Source organism: Xenopus laevis, chromosome 9_10S (genome assembly GCF_017654675.1).
Source record: "Xenopus laevis strain J_2021 chromosome 9_10S, Xenopus_laevis_v10.1, whole genome shotgun sequence".
Lineage (NCBI taxonomy): Eukaryota > Metazoa > Chordata > Amphibia > Anura > Pipidae > Xenopus > Xenopus laevis.
In genome coordinates this window covers 83,905,082-83,919,172 of record NC_054388.1, presented here as the reverse complement: position 1 = coordinate 83,919,172, position 14,091 = coordinate 83,905,082, and the positions used below count along the sequence as shown (strand labels likewise).

At 36.2% G+C, this 14,091-nt stretch overlaps 2 protein-coding genes across 4 annotated transcripts; one reads left to right on the top strand and one right to left on the bottom strand.

The window, feature by feature from the left end:
* Nucleotides 1–727: 727 nt before the first annotated feature.
* Nucleotides 728–7,525, bottom strand: snrnp25.S (small nuclear ribonucleoprotein, U11/U12 25kDa subunit S homeolog). 3 transcript variants are annotated; one of them, XM_018237372.2, is made up of 8 exons: nucleotides 7,393–7,508; nucleotides 6,505–6,631; nucleotides 5,457–5,636; nucleotides 4,855–4,945; nucleotides 4,231–4,336; nucleotides 3,365–3,439; nucleotides 2,594–2,657; nucleotides 728–1,917 (listed from the first exon to the last, which is right to left on the bottom strand). In XM_018237372.2, the coding sequence occupies exons 3-7, from the start codon at nucleotides 5,631–5,633 to the stop codon at nucleotides 2,600–2,602; spliced, it is 507 nt and encodes a 168-aa protein (XP_018092861.1). In that variant the 5' UTR covers nucleotides 5,634–5,636; nucleotides 6,505–6,631; nucleotides 7,393–7,508; the 3' UTR covers nucleotides 728–1,917; nucleotides 2,594–2,599.
* A 28-nt stretch (nucleotides 7,526–7,553) lies between these two features.
* On the top strand, nucleotides 7,554–11,587 carry polr3k.S (polymerase (RNA) III (DNA directed) polypeptide K, 12.3 kDa S homeolog). The gene is given in 3 exon segments (NM_001090189.1): nucleotides 7,554–7,703; nucleotides 9,511–9,598; nucleotides 11,098–11,587. Coding segments are annotated over 3 exon segments (327 nt in total). The 5' UTR covers nucleotides 7,554–7,592; the 3' UTR covers nucleotides 11,226–11,587.
* The last annotated feature ends 2,504 nt before the right edge of the window (nucleotides 11,588–14,091 follow it).

The following is a 14,091-nucleotide window of genomic DNA, read 5'->3' as shown; positions in this document are numbered from 1 at the left end:
ATTACCCTGTTAATCCCATGGAATAACAGGACACTGATGTGCTTTTTAGAAACATGCACAATAGCTCACTTCAAACATGTACAGTATTAGTGGAAATTCACCAATAACATTTAAATCAGCATAATACACATAAAAATATTTGTGCATATCAAATCACATGGCAGTGTCTTCCCCCTGTCTGCATAACTCATGTCAGCGTTAAGCGCCATTGGGCGCTTCATCAGGATGACTTGCATATTATAAATGCATTCTGAAATTATCGACTCCTTAATTAACTCTCTGATAACTAATCTTTCCATTAATTTTCTATACAAGCATAGGTTACTGTAGGTTTCTGAGTCTCTGCTGAACATGGTCAATAGTAGCTATTCACAAAACAGAAGTAGTAAATTACTGCAACCATCGTGCTATGGTTCCCGACTCTCCACTGTAGCAGGTGGTTGATCTACAAAACAATACTGGCCCAGAAAGCAATCTGTAAACGCTGGGTGTTAAATTTCAACTGTAACTGGAGGGGTAGTATGTACATGAATGCTGCTCTACATGTATCTTACTCTGTGCCCATAATTTCTTAATTAAAGTTTGTTCTAGATTGGATTCATCCGTATCTATGACATTTTGCAATATACTATAATACTAAACAACACTAAACATCTGTCATTGTAGGTGCCTTGTGTGACCATAAAATATAACATGGAAGAAGAAATGAATGAGCTTAACAAATACAAACTATACTATTAACATTTATTGATGCAAGCATAACATACTAGCCAGAAACTTATTGACAGACATCCCATGAGCCATGCTCAATTTCCTCTGAAAACAATTTTAATGTATACAAAAATGAACCCCTGCACAGCAAGCATACACATATAATTAAAGCAAGAATAACAGCAGTTTCAAACAGAGAGAAAAATATTAACCCAAAATAAGGCATTCATAAGCCGTATGGTCACTTTAAGGGGAAGATTTATTAAGGGTCAAATTGTAAATTCGCATTTTAAAAAAACATTTTAGTGTCAAAATTTACATATTTGAATTTTAATCCATCTGTTTGAATGTAATAACTCATGTCAGCGTTTCACTGTAATGTAATGTATTTTGAATCAGATCTAATTCGAATATTTGCCACCTAAAACCTGCCGAGTTAATTTACAAGTCAATGGCAGAGGTCAGTTGAACCTTTGAAAACGTAAATAGCCTTTCCTGACATCTGAGTTTTTGTCAGAGGGAAAACTCTATTCGAATTTGATTCAAACTTTCAGGTCGGGACTATTCGATCAAACGTTAGACGTTCAATTTTTTTTTCTTAAATAACCTCCCATTCAAGTAATGAGTAAATTTAAATTTATTAGAGTAAAAAAAAAAAAAAAAATTCACATAAATTCGAAATTCTACCTTTGATAAATCTGCCTATAAGTGTAGGCTACTAAAGTTAAAAAAATGATTTCATTTTTAAAGTGGTTATCTTACAGAAAGGCCCTTATGAGTGTTTTGTGCGCTCACAGAAATATAATTGTCCAATGTTGTCACGGCTGAATGTCTGTCTTGACAATGAGCATATACAGTTCTGTATCCCATGATGTGATTGGTAAATGTCTGTATTGCCATCCATTTTACATCCAGTATGTTGGACTGATACTAAATAATAATGGACTATATACCCTCTCACAGCTTGGCACACCAGGAATTTACACACCCAACCTGTTAATCATATCAATGAGTCAAGTTCCAACAATCTTTATACTTGCAATAGTAGTACAAACATTTCCACTTTTCAGGCAGTTTTTACCTGGTAAATAAAGTTTGCAGCATTTTTGCAATGTAGTAGCAAGACAAAATTTGTCCTGCATATTTTTCACTATCTTTTTGGCTTGCGATGATATGGCAGTCCAAAGATCCCACTTGAATTAGGTTCTGTTAAAGTGAAACATAGTTGACAAAATGTCAGCTTTATGGTATATTTACATCATTCACATCAAACCCAGCCAGAATGGAGCTTAAAATCATATTCACAAAGAGCAGGGTCAATTTTAGGAGACAGTTGGCCTGTCTTCATTATATTGGTACCCTTATTCCAACCAGTTATGTTTATATCTACTACTTTACTCAAGTGATCATCACTTGGTATTACTTGAAGTATGCAAGGTTCTTGGGATTACTAGCCTGCTGACTGGATAACATGCATTTACCTATAGGCTCGTCCCATAGGTGGGTTGCCTAAAAGAAAATTCTTCTTCTTCCTCCTATTTATCAGTACTATATCTTGTATATTTTTCAGGCCATTTTTTTTTTTCAAAAGTACACCAAAAACAAATGACTTTAATAAAGATCAGGGAGCATGGTCAACTAACCCATCAGATTGTAACAGTTTAGGGAGTCAATTAATTCCCTCCCCTTAATGAGATGCTCTGGAGAACATGGAACTTTATATTTAAATCTTAGAAAAACAATAAAAATTTTAAATATAAAAATAAAGGTCTTAATTTCTGGTGTACTAAAGACAACTGAACATAAAATAAGTGTCTGGAATGTGAACTACCCCTTTAAGTCCAAAAAGAACTTTGGATAAAATGAAGTCACGTGAACTTACCAAACTCTACTTATTTTTCAGTTTCTTTACAAATACCACCTCATCTCTGTTTTTGATGCCATATCTGAAAAAACAAGCACATCTTCTAATAAATAGTCTTCCTATCCATTGGTTCTACAAATAATGTTTTAGTTAGATATATCAGACATTATTTTAGACTTTGCAGCTCTAGTTGGCTATTGTTATACTCTGTTTACATTAGAAACTGATCGGTTCCAAAATACTAACACACTAGTATTAGTCCCAAAACACTAATCCAGGTGTTTACAGCCCTCTTGTGGTGACAGGGGGAAGCAGCATTAATACTAAACAGGAGTATCTAAATATAAAACATTTGATGATTGCTATGATAAAGGAAATAGACGTATGTCTGCAAAAATGTGTGTGTTCTGGAATGCAGACAAAAAAGAACTTTGAAAACAAAGTTTGACAATATCCAATGCCTGTTAACGCTCTGTGCAATTATTATATTATTAAAAGAAAAGTTCGGTTATTATTGCATAGGGAGTTGCAAGGGGGGAGTTTGACTTAAACACTTATTTGACTATGCACAATAATGTTCTCATTTTTATTATATTGTGTTTGCTATCAGCCTTAATTTATCAGAGCTACCTCCAAAAATCCATACCATACGCATTTAAGTAAATGTCTTTTTTTTTTTTATATGAGATGCAGAATTTCTCAAAGTGCAGGCAAAGAAAACAGCCTGTGTCTACCCTTTAATGCAATCAAGTATAACTGGCATATTAATATAAATCTGATCTTACTTACTCACGGAGACTTTTTGCTTCATCATCCAGCTTCTCTCCGGAATATGATAAATGGTATGTCCGCCACACATATTTCCTGATCAAAATATTTTGAACATCATACATTTACCCCAAGATGGTAGAATCAGTTGTGCATTAATACAATACTTCCACAGCCAATTTCAAGTCAGAGTAGCTAGGGAAATCTGTGCCACTGTCTCCTTAAAAAGCCACTATTGGGCTCATTTACAACTGCAACCACAACTTTTCCAGCAGGAATTGTAAAACTACTTTCATTAAAGAAGGTTGTTAACCTTTACGTTAGCTTTTAGTATGTTATAAAATGGGCAATTCTATGGTTGCACAAAATCTACTATTTTAGGATGCTTCACAAAAGATTAGGCCAAATAGCGAATCCAAACCCCAACTTGCAGAAATTAGGGGCAAAAGAGAACCGAGTGCTGAGTGCACAGTTGTTGTGTGAAGAAAAGTCACCTCATTTTTAGGATTCGGTTCGGCCAGGCATTTGGATTTTTACTTTCTTCTTCTGACTCTTTCCTACTTTCAAATATATTGTTATTGCTACTTTTTATTACTTGTCTTTCTACTCAGATCCTCTTCTATTCATATTCCAGTCCCCTAGACTAGACCCCAACAACCAGATAAAAACCTAAATAACTCAAAAATAATAAAAAATTAAAAGCAATTGCAAATTGTCTCCGAATATCACTCTCTCTCGTTAACTCAAGGTGAATGACCCCAATGAACACAGAGTAATTTTAGTGATAAGAACTACATCATAAAAATCATAACAGAATCACTTTAAATACTTTTATCTTCCACACCCTACAAGTGTGAGGAATTTTATGAATATTGCTTTTATCTTACCAGCTGATATGCTGTATCCCTCCCTCACGTTGATGTTTCAGCTGAATATATCTCTGGATAGCTCTTTTTAGATCAAGTACTGTGGCATTTTGCACTACAACAACCGCTGACAAAAAAGGAAAGCATAACATTTGAAAAAAATCTAAATTAATATGCAAAATATTTAATTTTATGTAATAACAGGAACTGGAAACATTCTATTTACTAAAAGGTATCATATGCCTGCTTTCTGGCTTTTATTTGTCTGCAGTTTGCTAAAATTATAGGCAAAAAATTTGAAGTGCAGAAAAATGGATATGATTCATCATTTTGCTCTACCAACATTGCAGCAGACGCTAACTGGTCACATCATTACATGCACTTCATAGTCACTGAGGAGCAGGCAAGCACCAAATGCAGGTGGGATTCAATTAATGCAATCCACTTGCATTCAGCACATGCCTGTGGCCAAGTATGAAGCCAACTGAAAGAAGGTACAGCTTTTCTTCTGGGGTTCCCATCGGTAGAAAGCATGAAAGATCTACCCCAGACAGAAACACCCATGTGTAAGAGCCCTAACAATAGCACAGATACTATTTGCAGACTAGTCTACAAACTTTACCACAAAATTTATAACATACTTACGCATTATTTCTTCATCTGCTTTACAGACTCTTACAGTCATTGCCTGACCATATTCAAGAGCAATTTGGGAATTAATTTCTTCTAAGGTTACCTATGAAATGGAAGTAATATAATAATTATAAAATACATTACTATTACATTGCTTCAAAAGAATTCATAGTTCAGGTTGAAAAGGGGGACACGTTTATCTAGTCCACCCCTTCAATCACTTAACTATTGCCTGTACTTAGTTTGTAGCTGACCCTGAGGAATGAGAAACAGGCTTTTAAGGTTAAATATGTACACCCAAAATGCTGGACATGGTTAAGTGGGTGTGTTGCAATGCTAGGCATAGAAAAAATAATGTGTGTGTTCTGTTCCTTGAAAAGAAATGTGCCTGACAGAAATAGTAGCAGTTAATCATATGCTGTTGAGCGTACTTTGACTATTCACATTAGGTGACCAGCATTACAATCCATGATAACCAAAAGTACAATTGTTAGATGCTTAACCACAACATTAACAGGACACTCCATTCGAAAAGAAGCTCACCTAACAAAAAGACCTGGAAACACATTGGCAAACGTGGAAAATCTGAAATGAGTGAGACAATAATAATGTACCTGAATAGGTAAGTCACACAGCAAAGGATCCTGTACAATCATTGCCAAGCCTTCCTGGAATATATCAACAACTTCCGCATGTGGTAATTCCTCATCTGCATCTTCTTGATTAAACTCGTCTGAAAGATTCTGCTCTATATCATTATATTCACACTCAGTTTCAGTTTTTATATCCATCTCCTAAATATTCAAAAAGGTATGACATTGTAGAGGAGGTTGAATATATATATATATATATATATATATATATATATATATATATATATATATATATATATATATCCATCAAGTGCAATATAAACAATAAAGATATGCACATCATTTAGGAGAGGGTGGGGGAGGTAGATAGAGAGAATGAAAAAGTGTGATAAAAATTAACACCAGCAATAACTTTTTAAAGACTCAGTTTTTCTTGTAATGGCTTGTTGGTTCTGCAACTGAATGGCAACATTCTAAAGAAGTAAGGGAAGAACTTTTGATCTGAATCTTACGTTTTTTTCACAAAATTGCCCAAAAGCTACGATTTGTTCAGAAACCCAACACAACTTGGAAAATCTTCCAATTGTTAACGGGACATCTGCCATTGACTTTTACATATTCTCCGCAGATCTGACTTGGAGTACTTTTTTCATCGGACTTTAAACACCATCGGACTTTAAAAAATCCTGAATAGAGTTTTTACGAGTTTCTTTTAAAAACGTTGGCGCTTAATAAATAATCCCTTTAGAGCTGAATTATTAGATATACAGGTAGAAGCTGTATCTTCAGGGGCGCGCCGCCAATGAGGCGAGCTGAGACGCTTGCCTAAGGCCGCAATGCCGGAGAGGTTTCCATGGGCGGCAAAAAGACACTCCTGGTACCTTAAAGAGCCAAATTTCCGGTTTTTAAACCGGAAATTCGGCTTTACTAATGCGAGAGAGCGCAATTGCGCTCTCCACATTAGTGTTCCTGCCTCCCCTCCCGACAGGTAAGTCGGCGAGAGGGGGGGCGGCATTGCAGGAGCCGCCTCAGGCGGCCCTTAGGTAAGAATCAGCGCTGTGTATCTTACCTGTATCAGATGGTTTAGCAGTAAACCTTGGTCAATGTTCAGGCACCTTCAAAGGCGTCTGATCAAAATTTTCTGACCTAGGCGATCGATGAGCCAAGTCTTTTGCTGATATCAGTTGGCTTGTACCCTGCCATACATGCACCGGACAATAATATTTATGGGTTCATGGTCACATTTTAGTCTCTTAAAAGGAACCTTATCTATTTCAGAAATATGCTGCCAGGACTCTAATGAACTTCACTTCATATACAACACGTATTGCCGCATGCAAGTGTTACATAATTAGCAGGAAAGCCAGCCATGTGGTTGGCTCTTGTGCAAAAAGAGGCAAATGTCACTCAATAAGTAGCCAGAATTCTCTGCTCCTGCCAATAGCAACCTGATTTGTCAGTATGATTTGTCTGCATCTTAGGCAGGGTCAGTATCATCCAGGGCCCCTTAGGTCCAGCCAAAGAAAACAATATCAAAGCTCCATAATCACAAATAGTAATATATAATATATATATATATATATATATATATATATATATATATATATATATATATATATATATATATTTTATATTTTACAAGAAGAGGTACTTTATTCACTATATATATAGATATATATATATATATATATATAGATATATATATATATATATATATATATATGTGTAAATATAACACAGGTTTTGTGTAGGCCTATAGTGGATAATAGAAGAAAAGGCTTGCAGAAATGTTTCTGCTTTCTATAGTCCTGCCAGCTGACAGCACGAGACGAAATTGCTGATTTTTATGTTGTCAGTTTTAGGGAAGAGCCATCTCAACAAACTAAATATAAGCGATGGAGAATTTTGTATAAGGTGTAAAAAAATTACAGTTTCAAGAACATCATCCACTACCCACCTTTTAGCAACACTGTTTCGTACAACATACATACATTTTGCGAGCATTAGCTTTCTAGGGCGCACAATAAAGACGTCATCACTGAGAGGAAACGTTTGAAGACGTCATATGGGCGTTTGATGTCAGACGGTGTATGGGCGGAAGCGTGGCTAGCGGATGCACGTTGTTGATTCGGACATTAGGCTAGTCTGTTATTGGCAATGTTGCTGTTTTGTCCGACGTGTGGGAATGTGCTGATCGTGGAGGAGGGACAGAAGTGCTACAGGTTCGCCTGTAATACCTGCCCGTATGTGCACAACATTAATCGCAAGGTATGTCAGTTCAAGTACATGTACACGTGATAAATATTAACCTCACACTTCTGTCCGTGTAGATTCGTGTTTGTGATATCACTGTGACTGAACTGAATGAGGGAAACACCTTCAGGAGCCTGTCTACCATTCTGTGTAAAACAGCGGAGACAAATATCACTGGTGATGTTGTTGCCCGTAGCAACCAGTAGGAACTTTGCTTTTGTTGTCTAACTTGTAGGAGACTGCTAAAACCTCATTGCTGATTGGTTGCTGTGGCCTGGGCCCCTTAGGTTATTTGGAACATTGTTATGAGCCTAGGAGAGGCTTTGACTGTATGTGCAAGGAGGCTTAAACTAAACCAGGCAATTACTAGTAAAGATACTAGACACGTTTTCATATTATGGGAATGATTCACAATGAGGACACAAATTGCTTAGTTTCCTGACCAATTCAATGATGTTATGGACAACTGCTTCCAAGCTAAGGACTTTAATAACTTTTGCCCCCCCCCCCTTTAAACAGGTGCATTGTATCTTTATTTCATCTTGCCTTCGTAACACTCAGCACAGCTTATGGGGGGAAAAGTAAAATCTGGAATAATAAATATGACTACACACAAAGGGGTCTGTTTATCACGCTGTGTAAAAAGTAAAACATTACCAGTGATGTTGCACATAGCAGCCAATCAGGTTTTTGTTTTTTAACCGTTAAAATCTAGTTGCTGTTATGGTCAACATCACTAGTTATGTTTTAAAACTACACTGTTTACACAACATTCTAAATAGACCCCATAATGTACAGCTAAAATGTTCAAATATCCTGCTTCTGAGCTTGATCTCTGCTCTGGTTTGTGGCCAAGGCCTTGTTTGTCTTGTTGCGTAGCCATGAGAGCCTTCAGGGACCACCACAGCACCATCAACACTACTATAGAAATGCATTATCTCACTAAAGCACACTGCCATTATTAATATGCCCCAACATGTTTTGTACAAGTACAGGCACTCTCTATATCATTTCTTTAGTTTTCACCATCTTGCTTTGGGGGAAAAAAAACTTTAATTGTAACCCTTTGATGAATAATTTCTAAAAAAAAAAAAAAAAAAGGCATTTAATATAGCTGGATTCCTGTTGACACTATGGGGCACATTTACTAAGTTCGAGTGAAGGATTAGAATAAAAAATACTTCACATTTCGAAGGGTTTTTTTTGGCTACTTCGACCATCAAATTGGCTACTTTGACCTTCAACTACGACTTCGAATTGAACGATTCGAACTAAAAATCGGAAGTACTGTCTCTTTAAAAAAAACTTCGACCACTTACTTCGCCACCTAAAACCTACCAAGCACCAATGTTAGCCTATGGGGAAGGTCCTCATAGGCTTTCTAGGCAATTTGGGATCGAAGGAAAATCGTTCGATTGATGGATTAAAATCCTTTGAATTGTTCAATTCGAAGGATTTAATTGTTCGATCGATCGATTTTACCTACGAATTGCAGTAAATCCTTCGACTTCGATATTCGAAGTCGAAGGATTTTACTTAGACGGCCGAATATCGAGGGTTTGTTTTTTTTTTTAGCAAACAAAATCCCAGTGCCAACCCATAACTCATCAGTTCATATACACAGGGGAAACCTGGTTTCATTTAATTCAAAATCACTCCCCCCTTTAAAACTTTGGTGTAATTTTCCCTTTACGTTTCCAGGGCATCAATATACAAAATACTTATGTATAACGTCATTGTCAATTAGGTTCTAACTTTTATACAGGAAAATAATTTCCATTTGTGTTCTGATTGATTTTGCCTATATATTCTTTTTTTCAAGGTAACAAGCAGAAAATATCCTAAACTCAAGGAAGTTGATGATGTTCTGGGAGGATCTGCTGCTTGGGAAAACGTTGATTCTACTGCAGGTAAGCAGAGCATTGTTATATCTGCATGCTGTCTGACATTAATAAGTGTTCATTTTCTGAATAATTGATTTGTACTTTTTAGAGCATAAGTATTGCAGTATGTGTATTATGTTGGATGGGACCTGAACAATAGAAATCGTGAAATATTTGGCCAAAGTAAACCGCAAAAGTTTTAAAAACGTTTGTAACATGTTCATAAATGTTAATTATAAAATGAATATTAACAGGTAGATACAGCTTTATTTTTCATTTAGACTAATATGAATATTCATTGAAAAATACAATACATTACTTTATCATAACTTTCAGTTTCTCCAAAAATGAATTTGAACACCATGCCTTTCACTCCCGCTTTTGAATGTCTAGCCAAGTCCAGGAGAGTGCATGCTTTTGCTTATTAATGAGAGCATACAGTGACAGTAGCAGCCAAAATTCCTCTCCTTGGTCTCTCACCCCCAGGTTTCTTTGCTCTCAGCCTTATAAAACTGTAACAGTTTTCCTGCTCCTGGAAGTTAGTGAAGCCTCAACTTTTCCCCAAATAGCAAAGTTCTGTTTTGTCCCCTCCGGTTGTGATTAAATCACTGCTCAACCCAAGTTTAAAGGGAGTTGTGGGAATATACTGTAAGATCTACATCTTTAATAAAGTGGGCATGTCCCACAGGAGACTAGTATACACAGCAGATGCAGAAATAATAGTGCTGGGAATTAGGCCTAATAGCTCATATTGGGAACAGAAGTTTATGGAAAACGACAGCTTCACTAACAATCATAAGCAGGAAGACTGCTGGGAGCAGAGAGACAGGTATGGGACTTGAGCTGCTATTGCAGAGTTCTTATGGGCCAGCAGTAAAACTAATAACCTTCATGTGTTGTACCCAGCACCCAAGTGTCATAGTATGCATCAGGAGTAGAAAATGTAAATGTGAGCTATTCCAGGTTTGAGAGGGCTAAGTGTATTTTTATATGTATTCTTTTATTTTTCAGTTTTAGCTGTGCATATTGGGCTATTTTTGGCTGTTTTTTTTAAATTTAGCCCCATCAAACCTGCTATATTTTGCACACTGCACTTGCGGTCATAAATGGCCCTAATATTTATCATTCAGATTGTTGTATTTAAAGAAAAAAAACTGTGCAAAACCTTTTATCCTATGGAACAGCATTAGGACCAGCTACCCAGTCTCTGAAACTCTATACTACACTCTATTCTACTCCCTAAAATACAGTGTGCTACTTTGTGGAGTTTTGGTCCAACCATAGCTGTACTTTATTTGTATTACTTTAATGATGTGCATTGGCATTGAATATTATATTTATATATACAAAACATTTCCAGCCATGCATATGAATAAATCTAATTGCTTGCATTAAAATGTTCTCCTAAATGGTCTCCAATTTACTAAAGACGTGATCGATGATTACATTGTGCTATTGTCTTTGAAATGCAGATTTGGCTTGTGAAATATTTTCTTTTTTTATACTTTTGCTTGTTTATTTTTCAGAAACATGTCCCAAATGTGCACATCCACGGGCCTATTTTATGCAGATCCAGACAAGATCCGCCGATGAGCCCATGACAACTTTTTACAAGTGCTGTAATTCACAGTGTGGGCACAGATGGAGGGATTAACTACGTACACCAGTTAAACATGAACTGATATTTTTTTTCCAAAACTGGGGTGTATTTACAATTCTTTTACTGTTGCCCTATCAATTGAATATTACTATGGCTTTTCATGGTTTATGCCAAATAACAGTATACATCATTCTTGATTCCCCATAAAGAATATTTAACTAGTTTTCCTTGGTACAGATTCCAGTAAAAGTTTTGCTTTACAGCTGCAATGCCGGCCCCCAAGAATGTGTTTATTTATGTTTGGAATGGCGTTCTGAGACTGGCGCAATGCAGCTTTTATAAGCTTTCATTCTGTTTAGAAGTTGCTTCACAGTGTAAGCATCCTGATAATAATCATAAATAAAGCTTAGGTTTGGGTACATTACTTTGGTTTTTTGTTTAAAGATAATCACTGCACATAAGGTGGATTATGAATTTATTAAAGGGGATCCAGTACATGGTACTTGTTAAGTTAAATTGTTAATGAAATATTCTTAACTAAACGGCTATTTAAGAGGCCATGCTTATTATGACCACATAGGTTCACTTCAGTAGTTTGCATTTATTTTGCTTATCTATTATGTATATTATTATATATTTATGATATATATATTACAGATATTATTACAGATTATTACAGATATATCTGTTTAGGAACTTTTTTCTTATGTGATTGGCCTGTGGTCTGTTGCACCATGGATATAATTTGGGTCATGGACTAATGTTAAACACAGACAACGTGATTCCAACCTTGGTATTTGTCGCCACAGTTACATATCTACAAGGATGAATGTGCAGAATAACTCCAGCACTCCTGTGGGAATGTACCACAAAGCAACCTTTGTCGCTTTAATGAGTCCTAGCATGAATTAAACTTCTTTATTTATATGTATTGATGCCTCTATTTTAGCATTTTTTGATCTTTATTACATTGAGAACAATCATAAAATCTCGAACTGAGAAGTCCTGGGACATAATAATCTTGAGGGGCATTCTAATATCTTGCCATCATGTACAAACATTTCCAGAGGACCCGCACTGTTCAACAAGTGTTCAAGTGTATATCTATATATATATAAAACCCTTCCCATTTCAAAAAATGGCGCCAAACACAACGTCATGCATGTTAAATTAGACTTCTTTAATTCAATTGGTCATTCAAACCTTTTTTTTTAAAAAAGTTTATATTCTCACCACAAGGTGCCACTGTTGAGTGAATTAAGTGTCCATAAGAAAAAAGTCCATTTGCAGAAATCCCTTCCACGCATACCCTGCAAATTTATACAAAGTAAATACTATTTGTTACCAGAAGTGACAGATACACACATTACTCATTAAATACTGTTACAATCAATGTATCCATTTTCATTATTTTTGCAACACATTTACCATTGTTATTCAACATTTCCTATTCTGTCTACTTTTGGCCATACATCATGATCATTTTTTTACTTGTTTTAGGTTAAAAAGCAACTTAACCCCTTTGGTGCCACACAATCCAGTTCATGGATCCCATAGGCTTCCCTTTGCAGTAAAGCCTTATCAAAATCACAACCACAAGCTTTAATTGGAACATGCTCAATTGGCATTTAATGCTGCTTGACTGTGTCTGGCTTCTGCCCAATGTTTCGTCCACCAATTGTTGTGCAATATCCTGTTTTTTACTCTTGTCCCCTTGTCTGTCTCTCTCTCTCTCTATAGACAACCATAGTGGTGGTACAAATCAGACTGCTGCACATTACACAACCGCTGCATTTAAATATCCCAGGGCCATGTGTTAGAAAATGTTGTACCTGGGGTTTCGTGTATTTAGCTACCGTGTATGATGGACTTAAATGTTCTACCCCTTCTACTCCTACCCTTCTTGTAGATAAATTTAGGCCTGAGGGGTAATTGTATTTGTAACTTGCTGCTACTCCATATCTGCTTACATAGTACATATTATCAGTATGTTCTTTATTTGTTTTCACACATTCCTGTTCAAGTAACATTTCTTCTCTATCCAAGTCAAGGGCCCATTCAATAACATCTTGTACCGGTGCAAAGGGGTACCTTCTCTCCAAAAATGTATGGCCCATAATGGTTGTCTTCCTTTCTGTTGTGCCAATTGCTGTCAATGCATACCACCCTCAGCATCTGTGATTTTGGTAGTGAGTCTAAAGGTCCCCATAGATGCAAAGATTTTTCTTGCTGAACGGCCAATTTTAGCGAAGTCCAACCAATCCTTGAAAATTATCGTGCGGTTAGTGGGATTCGAACGAAGGTACAGCTTTCATGCAATCTATCTATGTTTGCAGGGACAAGCAGGCAGCTCCCCTTTGCTTTCCTGGCAATATCGCCTGAAATGGTCTTTTTAGTTGATGGACAATTCGTACTATCGTTTCGAGATAATCGTGGTCTCACGATGACGATTGGATCTTTTAAAAATCTTTACATCTATGGCCAGCTTAACATGTGCCTAGGGTGGCTGCTGTGTTAATTCGAGATAGTGTTCCTATCAGTGGGTTTAACATAAATACAGGAATTCAGTTTACCATAATTTTTATATATTTTTACATCCAGGAATTCTATACTGTCCACATCATATTTTAGATTGAAATTAAGTGGGCTATCAATTGCATTTAACTGATTCATAAACTTTACCAGACCATCCACTGAACCCAACCACAGGAAGAAGACATCATCGATATAGCGCCTATAAAAGGCGGCACATTGGCTGGTTCAATATCTTGTCCTGCTAATACATATACATGTAGGCATTTGCATATACAGGAGCAACTTTTGACCCCATCACTGTCACTGTGCACTGTATAAAAAATTGCTTTTCAAATTTGAAGTAATTTTTGTAAAGAATAAACTTCAACAAAGACAGTGTGAATTC